The sequence below is a fragment of the Thermobia domestica genome, chromosome 1 (genome assembly GCF_964235325.1).
Source record: "Thermobia domestica chromosome 1, izTheDome1.hap1.1, whole genome shotgun sequence".
Classification (NCBI taxonomy): Eukaryota; Metazoa; Arthropoda; class Insecta; order Zygentoma; family Lepismatidae; genus Thermobia; species Thermobia domestica.
The window spans coordinates 146,923,721-146,946,775 of record NC_137454.1 but is presented as its reverse complement, the minus strand read 5'-3'; the positions used below and the strand labels follow the sequence as shown (position 1 = coordinate 146,946,775).

Sequence of the window (23,055 nt, the reverse complement as noted above, 5' to 3'; positions counted from 1 at the left end):
AAAAAATCCGAACTCCTGCATTTCTAGTCAAGGCGAAAATCAGAAACTTTTTTCTTGTATGATCAAGAGTGACTACAAATTTGAACCAGAATTGCCTTGACGAAGCTATTTGGTAGAAATTGGTCAAATTCGAAAACTGAAAACCAACCAAAGTCTTTAAAATGATACGAAAACAGAAACAACATCAAATAGTCTTAGAGGTCTTGTAAAGGTCGAGAAGAAGGATTAGGCCAAATTTTCCACAGCAAGGCTAATATGAGCAAGAATTTCCTTTTCCCAGAAACAACTTGATCTGGAGGAGAACTGTCCTAAAAATTTAGCTCCAGATCGAATGGTCAAAAGGCCAAATACGGTTGAAGCCAATGGGCAAATTCAACTAGAATTTTTATTTCTCATGAACGGTTACACAAATTTAAATAAAAATTGCTATGCTGATCATTAATGGCACACTTAGGTGGTCCATCAGATTTAGCTAAGATCGGTCAAGTGCAAAGGTAAAAATCGATTTTTTTTTTTTTTTTTTTTTTTTTTAAGGAACGGCTTGACTGGTTAAGCCGAAATTGGTAAGGCATATTTACTTGACAGGCAAAATTTGGACAAGGCTCAAAACCGAAACTGACGACTATCTCAAAAAAAAGTGCAGAAAATAGAAACTATAATTTCAGAGTCTAAAGTGTTTCGTAAGACTGAACGACTGAATTGGTCAGTAAAAACCAAAAAATCGAAACAAGCGAGAAACTTGTTTCTCAGGAATTACTTCACCGATCTGACTAAAATTGGCATGAAGTTCACTGATGACCTACATAGAAGATCCGTTCAAGTCGGCACAATCAGTCAAGATCAAAGCCGAAATAATCGCAATTTTTTATTTCACAGAAACATTTTGATGGATTTTAATCCACACTATCATGGAAGTAATTTACAGTTTATTTTAGTACTTGCCACATTTAGTTTAGGTCGGATGGGATCAAAGGTCGAAACCTACAAATGACTCAAAAATGATTTGAAACTAGAAATATTAAAACACCAAATTATTCATCTCAAATACTGTTGACAATCACACCATCTCTGATTCCTATCAAATTTAGCATCTATAGTGAAAAAAAAAAAAAAAAAAAATATTTTTTCCATGTCATCCCTGGCTTCCGACAGAATACTGTACTCGAAACTTTTGTGAACAATTAAACGAAAGAAAGCAAAACATATCTCACCTCAATTGAACAGTACAAGGCCATGTTTAAAGAAACAGTATCAAAATTCATCTCACCTATTGAAAACTGATTAGAATTTCGAAAATTGTGGTGTAAAACTTGAATGAATCCCTAAACCATATCTGTTGAAAATCGCTATATCTTTTTTTTTCTTTTCTTTCTTTTCTGTGAAGACAATAAGACATTGATGTGAATATCGTTTAAAAGGATACACAATTTTCTATTAAGAATTAAAAAATATAATTGGCTATTTACTGTTAGGAATCTACAGAAAGCATAATGTTTTTGTTTCGAAACTTAAGGGAAAAAGTTCTCCAAGGTATTTTGCTATTTTAAGTCACACTAGGTTAAAACTTATCTCTGAGATAATCTTTAAAATTTAAATATTTAAATAATAATATATCATATAAGAAGTATAAGCGCCTAATCTATCATCTCAGTACCTATTAATTGGATTTTTCCATGCTATGTTTGGATCTTTGTTCTAATAACGTATATATTAAAAATTTCACTGTACTAAAAAAGGTTGGTGAGTAACTAGTATTGTTTGTTAGTGTTTGAGCAATATACAATACGAAGTTTGTTACATACGTCAAGAATTTGTAACTTAAAAACTGGTCGTTTCTCCTCATGTATTACAACATTATATATAAGATTTTTTTAAAAGTATTGAGTTTTTGGAAGTCAAAATTGGGAATATATTTATTGTGATTTGAAACTAACATTATGAAACCATGGACCACACTGCTCGATAACCTGCCATTTTTTTCGCAGCACCATAATTCTGTCCCTATAGAGCTTCAGTGGTTTCTGGTCAAACAACTCTGACACGTAGATTTCACAGGTCTTATGTTAAACTAACCTAACACCATTCAAGGAGTTCAGCAAAGACGGAAACAAAAGTGACAGGCCAGGTCCGGACTATATGGAGATGCATTAAAACCTCCCAATCAAGTCCTCGTAATATCTGACGGAGCATTAAAAGTGTATGCGGTCTGGCATTCTCAGCATGGTATACGACATCCTTTCTATTGACCACAGTCGTTTCTTATGAAATGCTACGTGCACTCGTGTTAAATGTCGACAGTACAGTTCTGAGTCGAATAGTTCTGCAAAGCGGCAGTAGCTTGTGATGCACGATGCCCTTGCAATCCCGCCAAACGCACAGCGTAATCTTCCTGGGCATCAGTTGGGATTTTCTACTGACTGTAGAGCTTCTTCTTCTCGTTTCAATCACGATCTTTTTCGCACACTATTGTCATAGGTTATCCACGTTTCATCATTCCTTATCCATCGCTTCAGAACTGGCTCGAGTTCTTTATGTATCAGTAGAGATCTGGAGACAAATTAGATCAAGTAAACGTCGAGCTTCCTTTTGAAGCTAGCTTTCTCCAAATGATTTAACAATGTTTGGTAATGAACGTTTAGGTCATTGGCGATATCATGCCTGCTTACATTCCAGTTTTGCAACATTTTTGTCAGATTATCATCCACTTTTGATGTGATTGGTCGCCCACTGCTAAGAACATCTTGGGCCTTGACATTTTCAGAACGAAAATGACTGAAGCATTCGTTACCTGTTGCTCTTGATAGTGTATCTTGTTCATAGACAGTATAAATTTCTTCACGTGCCTGTTTTGCATTTGCATTTTTATCGAATTAAAAGTGTAAAATGCAGCCCAGTTTTGCGGAAAGTTCATTCAACTCCACAGCGCAATATCTTATGTCTGATTATAGTAATTCAAACTTCTTTGCGTATCTAATAGTTTCAACTGTCAGCGTTAGGCCTGTCCCATTACAACTCATGTACTCTGAAATTTGAGACTACTGCCACCTGCGCAAAAGGCTCAATACTTTTTAGACTACTGATATTAGGGACAGCTGGTTTCAAGAAATTGGCTAACTCCTCAAATAAAATCAGCATCTAAGAAAAACAGCAGAACATCGCAGGTAAATGGTCCAAATCAGAGTTCAAAGTAAGTATCACTGTGCATTGGTGAATACAAATATGTTTTGTTTTATTAAGTGGTGTGCATAGTGCAAACATTAAATTACTATCTTTCACAGCACTGAATATTACTGCTACTACTAATCATCTTCGACCCTATTTTTATTACAGCTTATAGTAACAGTTTTTTCAAGGATAAATATGTAACACACAAAAGGATAAATACATAACACATATCTTTTATATTTACCTGTTTGTGAGCAGTACTTCGTGTTTTCTGATATAACAATAATTGACACTGATTTACTTTCATTCCCACGGTCTGTGTATACAAGACAATTCCACGTTCCTGAATGATCTTCGGCGAGGTTCATAATATTCAAAGAACTGCAAATGAATATTTTACACATGTAAATACAATCATACAGTACTTTCAAAGTATTCTTAAAGTATTTATTTAAAGACTGAAACTGACACATTTTTAATTAAATTATTAAAAATTTTGAGTGAAAACACTAATTCCTGTTGATTGCATCTGCAAGATTTTTACGGACTTAAACTGTGGCCTTGTGCACCAGGTTAAGTTACTTTAAGATCGATCGAATCACTTTACAGTTAAGTTATAGTTAAGATCGAATCACTTTATATACTTCATAAACATTGCACAAAAAGTGCAAAATGTGTTTATAAAGTGATTTGATCTTCAAGTAAGTGACTTAACGTAGTGAATAAGGCTACACTTTAAGTGGCTGATATTATCCAATAAAAATCTTACAGACGCAATCAACGCAAATTAGAGTTTCCGGCCATCATTTTATTCTTGCAGGATTTGATAGCTTCCACTTGTTACTTACTAACTCACCTAAATACTGTTCCTTTTATGTTTTATAGCCGATATTTCACGTGCTTCCCACAGGCACTTATCTTCAGGGCTTAGGCTTAGAATTTATTCTATGTTGGTCTTCACATAATGTTACTCAACAATAGTTGGGTACATACAAAAATATTTATTATGTAATATAATTTGGTTAGTGCACTAACTAATCAACTAATCAAAACTGTTTTTGTATTTTATCGGAATCTTATCCTTATAATCTCCGATGGATATTATTTTCTCTTCCGACAGACGGACGATAAAATTCTTGTATATACAACGTTGTCAAATTAAGCACTGTTGTCAATTAATGTTCAAATTCAACCCTTTCTATATCATTCTTTTGTATGGCCTAAACGTGTAATAAAGTATTTACAATTTTAAAATTTGTTTTTCATTGATATAGTTGATGACGATAGTATCTCAGTTTTTCTCAAGGTTTCCTTTTCAATAGAGGGATTATTATCCTTATATAAGCTTTATATACGTTCCTTTCAATATTAGAAGTGGGATAAATACAGTTCGGAAGGCAGAAGTCCTACATCTGGCCACTCCTAATATTGGAAGTAACGTATATGAAGCTTAAGGGCAATAAACCTCTATTGAACACTGAAAAAGGAAACCTTGAGAGGGACTGGCATATGATAATCACCAACTAATCACTAAAAACAAAATTTAAGGTTGTAAATATTTTATTATACATTTTTTTTTTCATACAAAAAGTTACAGACTAAGGATGGCGAGCACCAACCAAGAGCAAGTGAAACTAAAGTAGTAAGTTACTAAGAGAGAAGGAAATCCGTGACTTCCAGTCGAGAGTACTAAACTAAAGAAGTAAATTAGTACAGGAGTAAATTTTTCATTTACTTTTGAAGTAAATTTTACTCCATAACTGGTGGAGAGCACCATCAAAGAGTACGCTACTACATTAGTAACTTAAAGAGAAAATAAGGCCAAAATTTACTCCTAAGCAGTAGTAGGATGGTTTCTACGTGTTAAATATCGAATTCTATGGATTACCTGGACTACGAAGAATATATGGAGATGGAGGAAGAGGTAGACATCCCAAGAATGAGGGTTTTAATGGAGAGAATTCAGATCCATTTGCAATGTATGGCGACAATGACTTCAACGAGCGCTTTCGGTTTCGAAAGGAATCTTTTGAGTCGCTGCTTGGTATGCTGGAGCCTTTACTGTAGCATAATTCTGACAGGAATCGTGCTTTGTCTCCTAGGCTGAAACTTCTTTGTGAACTGCGAGTCTTTCGCACTGGTACTTATCAAATCGTAGCAGGGGATCTCATTAACATCCATCGTACAACTGCTGGAAGAGCTTTAAACAGTTTGATAGCTAAATTACCTTAAAGCCACTATATGTGTCCACGACACAGAATCAAGAAAATATATCAAGGAATAAAAGGGAATTCTATCGAATTAATGGATTCCCGAATGTCATAGGAGTCATCGATTGTGTACATATACCCATGCTTTGTCCTGGAGCACAAGCAGAACTATAAAGAAATGGCAAGAATTTTTTTTCTATCAATACACAAATAAGCCAACATGAAGATTTCGAACTTGGAAAGCTGTTGGCCGGGTCCCACGCATGGTGCATGCATTTGGGACAATAGTAGAGTTGCTACAAAATTTGAAAATGAACAATATGATGGATTGCTTCTTGGAGATAAGGGATATGCTCTCTCCAAACATCTTATGACTCATGTGTTTCGACCCCACACAGGAGCCGGAGGGAGCTACAATAGAGCCCATAGTACTACAAGATATGTAATAGAACGTACATTCGGTATTTGGAAATAACGTTTCCAAATTCTCACTAAAACAATGTGACATAAACAAAACATGTATGGGAATGTTATTGTGGCTACTGTAGTTCTGTGCAACTTTGGAATATTAGTTGGAGATATGTTTCACCCTGCTGCCGTAGATGTGAATGACATCAACTAATATGCATTTCAGTCAGAAGATGATGCTGCAGAGCAAGCTGTCAGAAGGTCTATTATACTTAATTATTTTAATTAAAATTGTACCTAAGTTAGCGTAAGGCACTTGATTGTCACTACTGCAGTGAAATGTGACCCATATTATTTATACATAATTTTATAGTTGTTTATTTTTTTCTTTCTTTTTCTTTTTTCTTTTTTTTCAATTATGGGATTAACATTTTTATTTTATTTCTTACGTCAGTACACAAAGCTATACAATAAAGATGTTTTGATTATTTCTGAAAAAATCAAGATGTCTACTTTTATAATTTTGCTGGTACAAATAAATATTAGAAGGTGGTGATTAGAAAAACCAAATTTACTGATGCTGAAATAATAAACACAAATATTATGTCATGTGATAAACAAGAACATATTAATCATTAGAATAATATCAAGCAAATAAAATATGTTTTATTCATATAAAACATATTCATATTTCTTTACAAAAACATAAATTTCTCGAGCATATTGCCTGAAGAACCAGAACCTGAAATTTGCTCCATTTCGTTCTTGAACTTATTCATAAATTCCATTTTAAGGTTATGTCCTTCTTCCATGATTTCTCTTTGTATTTCAATTAACAACACTTTCAGTATTCCTCTCGTATTAAATACGTTTTTAACGAATGAAACTCATCTGCCTTTTTCCAACAACTTCCTGTTCTTCACTATAACCGCAGGTTCTCTGCCTTTTTTCACGAGCGCATCTTCTGGTAAGCTTCAGCTCCCGATAAGAAACGAAATACACGTGACAGTAGTGTGCAGAAATGGCTTACTTCTTTAGTAAAAAGGCGATACTACTTTAGTTACAAATAAAGAAGTAAATAGAAATTGAGCTCTCCAACAGTTACTAAAAGAGTATATTACTACGGAAGTAATTTATTAAATTAGTGTCTGCTCGCGTTGCCTTCTGGCCTGGAGTCAAATCATGTGGGACTCATCGACCCAACTTGTAGTGCTTCCCAAGTTCATGGAGGTCCTGCCGGATGGTTTCTCCACTCACACTGAATTGTAGTCCCTGTTCCCCACATGTCTGGCCACTGTTCGCTTCAATTGCTGCCTGAACATCTTCATTTTGTACATGTGTTGGTTTTCCTGCACGTAGTGCGTCTTCGAGTGTTCCGTCATCGTTCTTAAATTTGTTAAACCACCACTGCACTGTCCGCGTATCACGACACCCTCACAAAAGGCCTGGCATATCTTCCGCCCCGCTGCAGCGTGGTCTGACCCCAGTATGAACTCGTACAGCATACACGCCCATATGATGCTCTGTGGAAGTCCCATGTTCACTGTGTCCTTACGTAAGTTCAGGGAGTAACTGAACTGCCACAACCAGGTAGTATGTTGTATATACCCACACCAACAACTGATCTTCGCCTATCTCAATTCGTATTCAACTCATGGTGTGAGGACCAATTGAACACGGACTTCCACACAAAGCGACAGAAGTTTCTTGGTTACCTTTATATGATCATTCTAGCGTAATATAGCTGATATTATTGAGAAATTCTATTCATTGCTTACGGCTTATAAGCTTCACTAATATGCTTTAAGCAAGAAGAGAGGAAGGAAGAAAGATAGATGTATCTTAATAAATTACAGTTCGCAAGTGACGTAAATTGCAATTACGGCGATGAAGTTTACCTGATGTGTCATTTTTTTTTTTTCCTACTGTACGCCCTTCTTATCTTGCCTTGTTTCTTTCCACTGTAAACTCTGTCTCCTACTTTTCTTCAAAATTTTACTACAGACCGCGTAATACAATTTATGAATACTAAAATTGAGTTTGCGAAATTTATGAATCACAAACTGAAAATTAAAGCTGAAAAACATACAATTAGAATGTACAGGTTACAATGCTGCATTATGGAGTTGCGTGTTGCAACAGTGTAATCTGTATATACCAACATGTATAAGTTTTAATTTTCATTTTCTACTAGCAGCGTTCACCCCGCTTCGCTGCGGTCACCCCGGAACGCAATAAACTTTGTTACTTAGATAATTTTTACTTTTTCGCTTTCAAATTGCAGTAAATGTTAACATTATAGCGCCTGTCATTTATGTTAACCCGCCGAGTGACACGGTCATGCGGGTTGCATATAAATACGTTTATTTTTACCTATGATGAACTAACAAAGGATTTGTACGTTATGGACACTTGAATGGTCAATTATCTGAAGACACTGGTAATTAAAAATTAAAGTGATATGATAAAAACCATCTAGGGTCCAAATCCTAATAACCCCCCAAAAATAAAAGAAATTGGTTCAGCCGTATTAGCGTGATGAGGGAACAAAGGATTTGTACGTTCTCTTTTATAATATAGATTGTATAGTATTTATACTGATAACACTATACAATCTACTGGAGAATTTTCCAATACAACAGGAACGAAAGATAACAATGCAAAGGAGCAGAACAATAAGTGGAGCAGTGTCGCTGAAACTAGAGGTTTAAAGATTAATCTTGTACAAAGAAATTGTCATGCTGACTAAATTGTCATCGAAAAAAAAATAGACACATCAGGTAAATTTCTTAATTGTAAAGACAAAACTTACTCTGAGGCCAATATTAAATTACCTTTCTATTAAACCTTTTTCAGGTTTATATTGATGGTCCACACTGATCTTTTTATCATCATCCGTACTAATTTCCGCTCCACGCCATAACCAAATCACTCTCACAGTTTGCTCAGTGCTGGATACCCGGCAGAACAATCTTAAAGAATCACCCGCAAATACAACCTGACTAACGGATGGATGTAATTCAAACGTTGGTAACTGCGGGGGCCAATTGCAGTGTAGATCTCCTGCTTCCAATTTCCGAATAGATTTACCCTTCAACGCAGATGGATGTTGACACTGCGATGTGGGCGATAACTTTACTGAAGAATTCTGTAGCCAATTCACAATCCATGATAAGTGGCAATCGCATATTAAAGGGTTCAGTGAGAGATCTCTGTAACAGACAATTGAGATGTTGCATTATTTTATAATAACGAATTATACAAGTTTAAAACCTCTATCCTTATTATAATAGAAGAGCATCTCAATCTGTGTGTAAACTCTAATTCCTAATAGTTCATAATCTCTTAACAAGTGTCGCTACGTGCACTGCCTTCCTGACGCCAACAGAGGCGCTTTACTGCAAGTAATTTGCAAATCTAAAACTGTGATGAATTAACTGCAACTTGAAAACTGAACTGTTTCAATTTAATTATTCCAAAATAGGAGAAAGCCGTAACCATATCTAGATTTGAGCATTTATGTTTGTGTATTTCTACAGTAATACTGGGTGATATGTTTAAAACTAACGGATTTCCTTTGTTTATAAAAATTAAAATAAATCCGATCTTCATGTGGTTTATGGCAAATGATCAAGGAAGCATGTAAGATTTATGAAACGATGTTCACTGGTTTTAAACACTTGATTTAAATTTTATCATTTTGAGTTCAGATTTAAAAATCAAAGATTATTCCCGTTATAAGGTATACTGATGGATATCTGCTAATTTTCTTGAGGCGTTGGCTAAATTACACGGGGTGAGTTTAAACCAGTAAGCATAATCTCGTAGACCTTCCATCTTTCGTTATTAGCCACAAACCGCAAGAAAATTGAATTTCAGTTAGAAATTATATACGCAAATGAAATCAGTTATTAAAAAAAAAAAAAAAAAAAAAATACCGTGTATATTGACAAAATTTAATTGCAACTTAAATTGTATTGTTAAAAGTTTAATTATTTGAAACTGGTTAATGATGACACTGAACATGAACGTGCTTTGCTGTTTATTACTAAGATAAAGGAAGTAACCATATTTAGATCTGAGTCCTATTAATACTTATGTAATCACAATTTAATTGGTGGGTACACTAAAAAAAAGTTAAATGTAAACACTTACAACTTATAATTAAGGACAATTTCAATCTATAATGTATAACAAGCCGAAGGGTTTGGGGGGAAACAGTCAGATGCTAATAAACCAAAATTGTATTCATACCATTCGTACTAATACAAAATAAATAAATAAATAAATAATATTTCTAAAATAAATTTTTAAAAACTCGTCAAGAAGCATATTACTATACTAGTAGAGCGTTCACTTCAAAGTGATGCACAAAGCAGAGTGGTGCATTCTAATTATAGATTTTGTGATTACAAACACCGCCGTTATTTTATTTTCTCTCAATACACTTGTCTTGTTCTACAAATTATGAAGTAGTTATTCATTTATTTTCCATATCAGGGGCGAATTCAGGACGGACTTCTGGGGGGGGGGGTTGTAATATTGCTACTTAGAGCTACTTTTAAGAGCACCAAACTCTGGGACGGGTTTATATTTATATATATAAAATAAGAAAGTTTCCTCTTCTGGGAGGGGGGCGCGATCACCCCCCCCCCCATGGATCCGCCCCTTTTCATATTGTCTCAATCAATGTAGTCAACTGAAGCCTGAATTTCTATCGATGATACTATCTTATAATCGATGTACATTTCCCAACACTTTCCAATGGATGAAACAATTTCAGTTTTCTTTACCATATCATTTTTCTTTCACTATAATAACGGAAACACTGGACACTGAATTACAAAATAAAGTTATAACAAAGAAAATAAAATAATTTTGAATTTCAGTGTACCTTCTCCCGATACGCATCAAGAAAGGTCTTTACGTTAAGTTATATAACGCAAGCTTAGAAAGACAATTTCTGACCGTTTTATGTCATACAATTCATATTTCTTAGCCATATGCTAGTAACTTGCACCTCACTAGATTTTATACACAGACAAGAATCTATGCACCGTACAACTGAATAGGCAAATAATCATAGCCGCAAAGATCGTATAGGACAATGAAAACTGTAATACTTCAAGCTAAATTACAATGCACCGTTAATACTACATATCAAAAAGCGATTTATTATCTGCAGTTGATATTTTTTTATTCTGCTGAAACAGATTGTTTATTTAATTATGTACTGTATTCATTCTAGTTTTGGAACTGTGTTGCCTTAAATAAAAGTAAATTCTGACCGAAAGAAGTCACATTTAATAGCGTTATAGTTTTAGCAAGGTACCATTGTCTTCATTGGATACATTATGAAATAAAATCTAAATGCTACAGCTTATATGTCAGAAAATAAGAGGAGGTCATTTTTAAGAACCAATGAGATCCTTCCTTTCATTTTTAACAAGTTTTAATTGCATACAGATCTCAACTTTTAATTCCAAACTTTCACATTTAAAAAATTTTTAAATTTTTATTGACATACCTGTGTTGTTCTATAGATCCCTGAACTTTTAGTAAGATTCTCTAAACTTTCATTAAACATTAAATTGGGAACACACCAGAAACATTTCTTTCCCTGTTCTATCCAAAATCTTTTTCACATATCCTGGATGTTCAGCCCATTATTCCAATTCATCAGTTTCTTTCCCTCTTTTCTTCGTATCCACTCCACCTCTTTCCCTTTATTATAATGTTTCTTTTTCCTTTGCTTATACACTGCGTCATTATCCTTCTTCAATCTATCATTATCCCTGTGATGTTCAATTCTTTCATCTAACCTCTTTCCTGTTTCTCCTGTGCAATTCGTTTCGCATCCTTTACACCTAATTCTATATACTATTCCCTCCCAAATTTTCGTTTCTCTTCTTTTCTCCATTTTCACAAAACCGAATGTTCTCCTATTCTCTTGCCTGTATGTTCTTATTCCTCCTTTTTTTCAATAACTTCTTCAAGTCTTGTTTTATCTTCTATGCTTTCTATTCCAAACCGTCTTTCTTCTTCTTTTCTTTCTTACTCTCCTTTAATTCTGACTTTAACTCTCCTTTACTGTATCCATTCTGCACTAACAAACCATGGAACTTTTCTGTCTTTCTTTCTCTTGTCATCCTAACTGTAACAGTTCTATCTTTTTTTCCCTCATAGTTCTACTACAGTTCTTTTCACTCAATTCATCTACACAGTCTGGTCAGAAGTTTTGCCTCAAACATATACGAAAAATGCTAATAGTTAGAAATGATGTATGAAAATAATCAAAAATTGTTGTGGAATCTTAATGTTGGTTGAACTTACAACACCATTATTGTCGTTTGTTTCTTGCAGAGCAAAGACGGAATGGTGAAAGAGAATATCGTGACGCAGTTTTGGATCTACACATACCCTCCGACAACCACCTATAAGTTTCTGCAGAAACTGAATATTATACAGAAATTAGTTTATCGCACCATACAGCGACATAATGAAACATTGTCTGACGAGGATAGGCCTCGCTCCGTTAGGACACTAGATATCATTAAGGCAGTGAAGGCAAGAATCGCTCGAAATCCGATCTGTAAGCAGAAACTCACGACCCTGCAAATAAACATATGGCAATCACCAATGAAGGCCTAGGACTGCATGCTTATCACAGAAGGACAGGCCAGTGGTTAAATCAGCGCTTAATGAGAATAGGACGTGACAGATCAAAGTTAATCCTCCAGCAGTACGTGGATAACAAGCTTCGACAAATTTTGTTCACAAATGAGAAAATTTTCACAGCTGAAGAACACGTTAACAGACGAGAATGTATGCTACAAGTAGTGCTGCAGCATGTTGTACTAGTCTCTGATTTCAAAACTATAAAATAGATTTCGTATCATAGAAATGGATTTCCTTCTTAGTGCAACGATTATTCCCTTTTTTAATATCAATCATTTCAGTTTCATCTTAATACTTATACAACTTCAACAACCCATACTGTTATCCCAATAATCTAAATTTTTGTATCCACAGAATATCATAGATATCCAGGTTCTTGTTAAGGCAATATCCCAGCAAAGAAATTCCTGTACAAGACTTGGTTACTTCGGATTCCGCGGATTTTAGCCTGTTTATGAGTGATTTACATTTAATATATTATTTGGATAACACATGTCAAATTCCGATTATAATTCTTTTATTGCTTAATATTATTATTTCAGGTAACAAGAATAAAGTACAATGTTCGCCGTGAAGTTTCGTTAACATAAGAAAGAAGAAAAAATATAGAGTATTAATTATTAGAATTAAAAATTTGTTACATATTTGAAATATACAGATGGTGATCAGAAAAATGGAAACACCTGTAGTTAGCAACACGTCAGATGTATGGGTTGGCAGTGGTGTCGTGGCGCCCGCAGCGCCGGACCGCTGGTGGTGGTGTGTTAGGTCGGTCTCTATACTAAGTCAGGCGCAGTGGAACAGCAGTGTCCATTGGCTCCAGCAGACGGAGGTAGTGTAAAATGGGAGACCTCTCAGATTTTCAAAAAGGGCAAATTGTTGGTGCGCGGTTATGTGGAGTGAGTGTGACGGCAGTGGTTACTGTGTTAGGTGTGTCGCGTGGGACAGTGTCGAAGGTGATGACGGCCTACACAACACACGGAAAAACCACATCGGAGAAGCGGAACAGTGGGCGGAAGAAAATCATGAGTGACAGGTCACTCCGGGTATTAAAGCGCATTGTCACGCAGAACCGTCCTGCCACTGCTGAGCAAGTGACGGAGGAACTCAATCAGCACCTCCCCCACCCTGTTTCGACAATCACAGTCCGCCGCGAATTACATGACATGAACTTACGGGGTCGTGTTGCACGGGCCAAACCGCTCATCAGGGACCATAACGCTTTCGCACGCCGCAAATGGTGCCGCGACCATGCAACTTGGACCGTTGAAGACTGGAAACGTGTGATATGGTCGGATGAGTCATCCTTCACCCTATTCCTAACCACGGGCCATGTTTATGTGTGGAGAACGCCCAAAGAAGCTTATGATCTGCAGTGTCTCCGCCCAACTGTAAAACATGGCGGCGGCTCGGTGATGCTGTGGGCCGCCATATCATGGTTTTCATTGGGTCCTGTGGTCACACTTATCACGACGAATCACTGCCAACGATTATGTCGCAATTTTAGGAGGCCACTTGCATCCTATGGTCCGGATGTTGTTCCCGGACAATGACGCCATCTTCCAGGATGATAATGCACCCATTCACACAGCTGGCGTTGGTGCAGCGTGGTTTGAGAAACATCTGGATGAAGTTCAACACCTCCCCTGGCCCGCCCAATCCCCAGATCTCAACATAATTGAACATCTGTGGTCCGTCTTGGAAACACGACTTCGGCGACGATTTCCACCTCCATCCTCTCTCACAGAACTGGCCGATGCCCTGCACGAGGAATGGTGTAAAATTCCACTTGCTACCATTCACGACCTCTATGCCTCCATCCCACATCGCATCAAGGCTGTTCTGAAGGCGAAAGGTGGCCCGACACCATATTAATCTGGTAAGTTGCAATTTCGTTCAGGTGTTTCCATTTTTCTGATCACCATCTGTATGTACTTAAATTATTATTGAGATCTCAATGTACTTCTTCATTCAATAAATAGAATTGAATAAATATATTATAATCTTTGCTCTCTTTGCTAGCTCAAACATAATTGAACAACCTCATATCACCAGTTACATTATTTTAACTATGTTTTCCCTAAGTATCTGAAGAAACCTACGTTCACTGATATATCGAATATTTAAACTTAACAACAATTCATCGGTTTTGTCCTCCCTTTTTCACCCTTCTGCATTATGGCTGTCATGATACTAAATATTTTACCATTATTTCTATATCATTATATTATTATGATTGCTATTACCTACAGAACATCATGCCTCTTTTAATAGAGCTTCATAAACTGTCAGGATAGCATCATCTTTATTTAAATAACTACTACTACTACTGTGCATACGACAGGGTTTGAAAAAACCCGGGTTTTTTTGAAAAAGCCCAACCCACTTGAGCCCATGTGGTTTTTTGGGGTATTTTCGGGTTTAATCGGTTTTTTTCGGGTTTAATTGGGTTTTTTCGAAATATTTCAATGTCTTTGGGGTAAAAGTGTTAAAATGTGATTTATATTTCAAGATTATCATTGTCACAACTTGCAACAACTTTCTATTCACTGCTGTTTTGAAAAAAATGGCCGCCATTTTGAAATTTTACGTTAGATCGCCGCCAAAATACATACAGCTAATTTAGTGTGTCTCGTGTTTATATTCCAAAAATTTCAACTTAACAGACCGAAAATTGCACTTTGTAGCGTGGATACCCGCTATTCTTTTTATAGCCACCATCTTGAAATTGTACGTTGGTATGCCGCCAAAATCTATACTGGAAATTTAATGTGTCTCGTGCTTGTACCCTGGAAATTTAAACTTAAAACATCGAAGGTGGTACCATGTAGTATGTGTGGTACAGGCAGGCGAACGAACAAATGTAGATCGAATCATCCCAGAAGCCTCAGTGACTTTTGCCAAATATGAACACCAAATAACACTGTTACAGATGGCGAACTACAGTTCGGCCAATGCTTATTTACATTAGGTTACTCTTCGTAATACTAATACTAGGAAGAATTACTAGTGTCAAATGGTTTTATTTGAAGGTCACTTTCGATATTTTGTGCGTTCAATTAGGTGAAATTCCCGAGCATTTGTTGCAAGACGTTTCTTTCCAGAAAATTAATTTAAAACAATTAACAAAGATATAAAGTAAATGTTTTAAAATGTCTTAAATGAAATTAAATATCTTCCAGCGTAAAATAAGTAGTTTTATTGTTGAAGTATTCAGTTCCGATGCTTCGTGCGTTCAATTGCGGGAATTTCCCGAGCATTTCTTTCGCGATTTTTCCCCCCTCGAAAATGCAGCTTTTTATACTGTACATCGAAACTTCCATTAGTACGGAAGTTTGAATTCAGCACTTGAAGTAGTAAGTGTTACATAGTTTTCGGAACTCTGAGCATTAAGCTTTTTAAATTTGACAAAAATTTTTACGCTGTTGTTGGTGTTGATTCTAAGAATGCTTATTTGAAGAGTACCAACAAATAACTGAACTAAACTGTTATTGTTGGAAAACTAAATTTTACTGAAGAATACTTGTGCTACCATCAAAGGTAAGAAATAATAGTTTTACTAATGCACTACATATTTACTGGTAGTTCCGGCACATATGGCTTTAAACTCGTCAAACGTAGGGGAGACTGGGGCACGTTGTCACAGTAGCAATTCTGAAAAAAGCGAAATCATTAGCGCGCCGGTGCTGTTTTCTTGTTTACTTACTAGATGTCACTAATTACTGTACTCGTTTGGAGATGCGCTGGAACAACGGCGTTGCGTCAGTTGAACTTTGTCTGTTTTCAGTGCCGGAATGTAAATTTTTCGAGTCTGAAATTGCTGTTTTGTGTGTTCGTGAAAGCGGTAGAAGCAAATATTTTTGTGTGCGTTATGTAGGTTACAAATAGAGCTTCATAATGTTCTACTTTGAATGCACTTAATCTTATCGTTTGGTATAGATATTTCGTAAAAAGAGTAATGGCGACGCGTGGGGCAAGTTGTCACAAATACGACGGGGCATGTTGTCACTGTGACGATAGGGTTATCTCTGTTTTGCAGACGATGAGAATATACAAAAGAAAGACAGAGAGGAAAGCACCACCAATGGAAGATCTACTGGTTGCAGCAAGAGCTATGAAAAGAAATAACCCCATATCAATACGTAGGCCTAAAGCTGCTAAAGAATTTCTTGTCCACAACAGAACATTGGCAAGATTTTGTGCACCTGTTACAGATGGCGAACTACAGTTCGGTTTACATTAGGTTACTCTTCGTAATACTAATACTAGGAAGAATTACTAGTGTCATACCAAAACAAGCTTCGCACATATAATTTGGACTCATTACAAAAGAGATTCGCGATTTGGCTTACAACTATGCAAAAGCGTAGGATTGAAATGCCCAGAGTCGTGGAATGAAAAAGGCCATTGCTGGCCCAGACTGGTGTCCGGTTTCTGAAAAGACATGGTGATCTTGCTATAAGAACTCCCCAAGCAAATAGTTTTGCACCTATAAACAATGTCAACGAAGGTCCGAAGAAGATTACGATTCTTCCTCAGAGGACGACGATACATTGTGTTTAGTTTATGGCGATCCATACAGTGCGAGTACATGCAGCGAGAAGTTGATTCAGTGCATTCGATGTACGGAATCAGCCTATGAAAACCGAGGGAAGCAGAACTTGTTTTACGTGTGTATTAACTGTGACTCTGACGATGATCTCCAGGTATGGTACTTTGTAGAAGCAAAAGGATAAACATTTTCAAACTAGTTTGCAGTGCGTACTAATAAAACGCAACTAAACTTCGTAATAATATTTACTCCTCTTCTAGCTATACAGTAGTCCTATCAGAGGAATTCTTTGCAATTCATAAACTACAATCAGAAACAACTTAAATGCAATTGGCTAATTTTGTATAGGCCTATTGGAGATGTAGGCTATGATTTGATAATTTCGCCATTTTGTTATGACCTTTCAGTTTGTAGTTTTGATTCCTTAGCTATGAGTTAGTTCTGTTTTCATGGCAGTTTTGGTTTTCCTACAAAGCTTGATGTAACAATAAATCTCTTAGGTTGAGAAAATATAAGCTACAGGTCCCCCTACTTTCTTTCGTGTTTAATATAGTTTCCCCTTTCATTTAATTATGTTTTGATTCTCTTTCAGACGCTAAGTATTTAATGCTGGTAACATTTACAGTCTTTTTGCATTAGTAATAGTTGCATTAATAATATCTACCAATTTCTGGAAAGTGCCACAAGAATAACATGTGACAATTTGCCCCATATATTGTGACAACTTACCCCGAATATGGGGTACATCGTCACAACTGTATTGATCATAAAACATAGTACATAAGTCCAGTTCAGAGAGAGTTACATTGGACAGAGAAATATATGTTATGCACAAGATAACAAAGTATGTGTATACCAGTGATGCCCCCCCACCCCTCCAATTGTCTATCCGTAGGTGTTCTTCCATGAAAAAAATCTTTTCGATTAAGTTTTACATCCCCTCAAACATATTTATATAGATTTTTACCACCCCAAATATTTCAATGACGCAGTTTGCGTCACAGCCCCCCTTTGGGCACCCCTGTGTATACTCAAAATTATAATTTTCGGCCTGACACGAGCATTACAAGAAAATAAAACGTGAAAATTGTGACAATGTGTCCCGGTCTCCCCTATGAGGGACAACGTCCCTCGGCATAGCCGAGTCGGCGAGCACACTATTTACGGAAAGTATTTTCTAAAATATAAAATTGCATTTTTTTAAAATAGGCTATAAGCATAATCAATACATTAATTTGTTATATAATTATCTCAAGCTAAGGTAAGGTTTTTTTCATTTATTCAGTGCATTCAGAACTTTATAAAGGTCTTAGGTAGAATGTTGTATACCTTAACGGGAAAGCATTTAATTCGCCCGAGGAAAGTCCAAAATTTGATAAATATCACTTTCAATGTGATCAACTTAGTTGTAGCAATAATATATTAACAAAAAGCTCAAAAACCCAGGTGGGTTTTTTCAGGTGGGTCCAACCCGAAAAAACCCGGTGGGTTTTTTTCGGACTGGGCCCACTTGGGCAAACCCTGGCATACGATGATGAACCATGAAATATATACAAATGGACGTGAATATGAGAAGAACGTAATGATTGCTTACTTACGTCATGACAGCATATTATCCTACGCAGAGGAAACCCAAAATTACAAATCTAGATGGACAATGAACAGAAGAAAGTGTATATATATATATATGGAACTGCAATCAGGTTTCTATTCATCACGACTTAGATTAGTTCCAAGGACAACAAGCTGACATAGTCGAAAGAGCTTTTGCAAATGAGGTTAACGCAACATCACGAGGAAGTATCGGCTTTTTCCTCAATATTTACGATAGATTTAAAGTAGTGATATCAGATCAACTGCAATATGATTTAATAAAACAAATTTTGAAAGGCGAGCAAAGTCTTATGCTTGCTATTTTCCCCGAACTAGTTAATACCTTTATCTATATTTGTATTGGTAAACAGGAAAATATAAAAAAAAAATACGAATGATTCTTCCTTCGTTGAGTGAGCAGTATACTAATCAGAAGAAGCTTAACTGTTACCGGTAAAAAATGTATATCCACACTGCGGAAAATTTTAAATTTCAGTGTGTGCTCAATGGAAAGACAACCATGGAACGTTCTCGATGTGTGATCCTAACAAAACTTAGCTCATCATTCTCATTACAACCCCACACATTTTAAAGGAAGACTTTATATACACTGATAATCTATTTTGACAGTCTACCACTAAAATACTCGTTCACTTTAATAAGTTGCTCAAACTTATGAGGCGGGATCCACGATGCAATTATGTGACGCCATCTTGGACATCGAGTTTATCTCCCTGATGAAGGTTTAAAATCAAAAACACATTACCTTGATAATGAGGCTATTTAAAAACCAACTCCAAAATTTTGTTCCCAACGGTGCACATGGTTTCCTTTCATGCTAGGTGAACATCCGCTCAGCAGACGACAAACTCTTGCATTCGGTTAAGGGCTCCGGTCATGGAATGGCGGAGCCTATATTGCACATAGGGATTGCCAAAAATGTTGATACTATAATCTTTCTGAAGCTAGGTAAATACCTAAAAATTAGGTTTGTCCGAAAGTAAATTTTTACATTGTTTGTCCTAAAATCTCGGGCAATTTGCCACACAAATAATTTCTAAATTATTACCAGCTCCTATCCCTGTTTGGTGTACTTCAAACTTCTTCCCCCCACCCACACACACACACACACACAAACAACTTACTTCCGGTATTCCAAATCAAAATACATACGTATCCACATTCTATAAATAAATTTAATTTTGTGAAATAAATTTACGGATATACCTATTTTTCTATAACTATTCTATCAGGCCTTGTTTCCAGATTGCACTAAAACACAATAACACACTGAGCAAGGCTATGTGATAATATGTTACAAAAAATGTTATTACATAGCCTTGCTCAGTGTGTTATTGTGTTTTAGTACCTATTTTTCATTGTTAAAATCTATTTATATTAGCGAATTGAGCACTTTATAAATTATAAATTTCCGGATTTAGAAATTTATATGGAACAGAAAGCGCCACTTCCGGTAATAGAAGAAAATCGAAAAACAAACGACCCAAACTCAAGAGTAATCGTGTTACAGCATAAATAATTTTCAAGATAGAAGTATACACAGTAAGTGTTTAATAATTCAATTTACCGCTCTCGAATATTTATGACCAAATAACAATTAATTAAAATACGTATTGAGTACATATAATATAATATAGACCATTTCTATAATGATGTACGTGATTACTTTCTAATTTTTTATGCTACTACGTTCGTACGAAAGTTATTTTTGATTGTTAAAACATTACATCAGTGGCAATAGTACGATTAAAATGGTATCGGTTCAGATTAAGAACACGGGCGCTTCCCATCCGGACACCCACACTACTCACTCATACGAAGGAACAAATTACACATTTCGATGCACACGCAATTAACCTTTACATAAACAAAACATGGCGTGCAGGTCAACAATAGGGATACCATCACGCCCTAAGAATTAATTCAATAACTTAAAAAAAAAAGAAAAAAGAAACACATTAACATACAACCACGCAATAACAAATGAACAGATATGGGCACAGATTGACTATATATATATGGTGCAACACACCACAATGTAACGCTACCAAATAGGGTACGTTACAATGTGAACAAATTCTCCGAGTCCAGCGAGATCACCACCTTGCATCAGTGATGGTTTGGCTGGGTGTGTCTACATGGGTCTCACTGACGTCAATTTTTGAAAGAAAGGTGTGAAAACCAGAAAGGGGCCAAAATGTACCAAGATGACATTCTCGAGAAGGCGGTGAAACCCCTTGGCACCACTATGTTCAAAAATAAGCCTTGAGTGTTCCAACAGGATTCAGCATCAGCTCACAAGGCGACGACAACGCAGGTGTGGTTTCGTCGCACCAAAATTGTGTTCAATACCACCGACGAATGGCCTCCGTCCAGTCCAGACTCAAATTCTTCTGACTACAAGATTTGGTTCTATTTGGAGGAGAAGGTGTGCGCTCAACATTACAGGTTGTGAACTGCTTGAAGTCTGCTCTAGTAAAAACACTGGCTGACATAGACATGAATATGGTGTATGCTGCTATTGATGATTGGCCGCGTCGTTTACGAGCCTGTGTCCGAGCACAGGGACTACATTTGAATAACTGCTGTACCCATTGATTTGTCACTTACCCTTGTATATATTGTATTACACATTTCTTTCTCCCCATATTTCGTTTCATTTTTATGGTCTGCTAACCTTGAGACAGAACTGGCCAAAATGTGTTATCACTCCTTTATGACATTATACGCCTGCCAAGCATTCTTTTCTGTACCACTTTGTTTCAAATCTCCTGTCTTCTTTTTCTTATTGTCATATTCAAAAAGTTGCTTCATCATCTAATTCCACCTCTAGGCTTACTCTTTTTTTTCTTTCTCCTGATCTGTCTTACAAACTGTTATAACTGTCTCTTTGTCCCTTTCCAAATTAATAAACAATCGTCCATGTACCTGCTAAACATAACTAATCTCCCCCTTCTTATTCTTTCTCCTTCTGTTCCCATTTGTTCATTACAATTTCTGATAATACTCTGGGTTTAATCTTAACTCTATACTTAGTCCTTCCTTTATTTTCACCAACTTCTTCTCTGTTGTATACAAACACTGTTATTCCACAGCAGTTTTAAGGCTTCTTCTACTTCCTTATTGTCTTAAAAGTGAAAGTTTAGATTATTAAAAGTTGAGATATGTATACAATTAAAAGTTGTTCAAAATGAAAGGATCTAATTGGTTTATAGAAATGATCTCATTTTGTGAAATATTTATGCTGAAGCATTTAGATTTTATTTCATACTGTGCCTGTAAAGTATTTTATAATTTCATAATGATACATTGCCGAAACTGTAACACTATTATTTATTAAAAGTAATTTTCTTTGGTCAAATTTTACTTTTATTAAGAAATATATACACACTGGTAAGCACCAGATTGTATCTACTGTTGTTTGATTTCTCCTAACAGTGACGTACATACTACTTGCAACCCACGTAAGTGCATGCATACGTAATTTAAATTTACGAATAATAAAACGTTCAGAGTGACTTCTCTCAGATCTTGGGTGTGTTCACTTATTATTTTAATTCAACTTAAAGTAAAATCTGTATTTGTTTAACTTACAGCTGCTTTAGTGAAACCAGCTCTAACATAGTACCATCCCTAATTCTGCTTAGTATATTTTGGTTTAACTTCCTGTAAAGAAAACAGAAAAAAATGTACACATCTACTCAATTACGTTGTTTGGATGATATCAACTATTGACTTATCACTATATTCTAGAGTGACTTATCACTAAAATCTGGAGAAATTGAGTGACTTCTCATTGCTTAAGTATCAAATAATACACAAAATTAATGTCAAAATTAAAACAATAAGTTCAAAAATTAAACACGTAATAGAGTACACATTCAATATTAAAATGCTTTTATATTAGATTGATAGAAAGTATGTTCGTATATAAAGTGCTACTTACAGTCTCTCAAGACTCTCCAAGCCTTCGAAAGTGGTACTGTTCAAGCTACTAATTCTGTTACTTGATAAGTCCCTAGAAAAATAATACAGATCTAATAAGATTGGGATTTTATTTGCTTCATTTAAGTTACAAGCAATGAACCCAGTAACGCAACAGAGAAAATCTTACTTTTATTACAGTATTGCAACGACTGAATATTCTATGAAGAACTCGAATTACTTCCAAATTACAATAATCAGATTAATACACTAGGACTAATCTTACACAGAAAGTTGAATTGCGTATGTATGTCTAAATTTGAACTAGCAATTACTTTAAGAAAAACCACGGTGACATTATCTACTTGCCTCAATTGCACCCTAATGTCTTGAAAATAGCTCTGTACCGCGCCCAGAGTATAGCAACACGACGCGAGGAAAGTCGCTCTTCAGGAGACCAAACCTGCATTGGACTAGCATCCAGTGTCTTCGCCGGTATGTCCT

At 35.8% G+C, this 23,055-nt stretch overlaps 1 protein-coding gene across 1 annotated transcript in view; it reads right to left on the bottom strand.

The window, feature by feature from the left end:
- Remo (Remoulade) overlaps positions 1-23,055 on the bottom strand; it is a 148,639-nt gene that overhangs the window by 85,571 nt on the left and 40,013 nt on the right. The window contains exons 5-8 of the mRNA XM_081764108.1: positions 22,574-22,645; positions 22,222-22,293; positions 8,618-8,995; positions 3,410-3,546 (exon numbers count right to left, since the gene is read on the bottom strand). Of these exons, the coding sequence (XP_081620234.1) occupies positions 3,410-3,546; positions 8,618-8,995; positions 22,222-22,293; positions 22,574-22,645 (659 nt within the window). The remainder of the gene's footprint in view (positions 1-3,409; positions 3,547-8,617; positions 8,996-22,221; positions 22,294-22,573; positions 22,646-23,055) is intronic.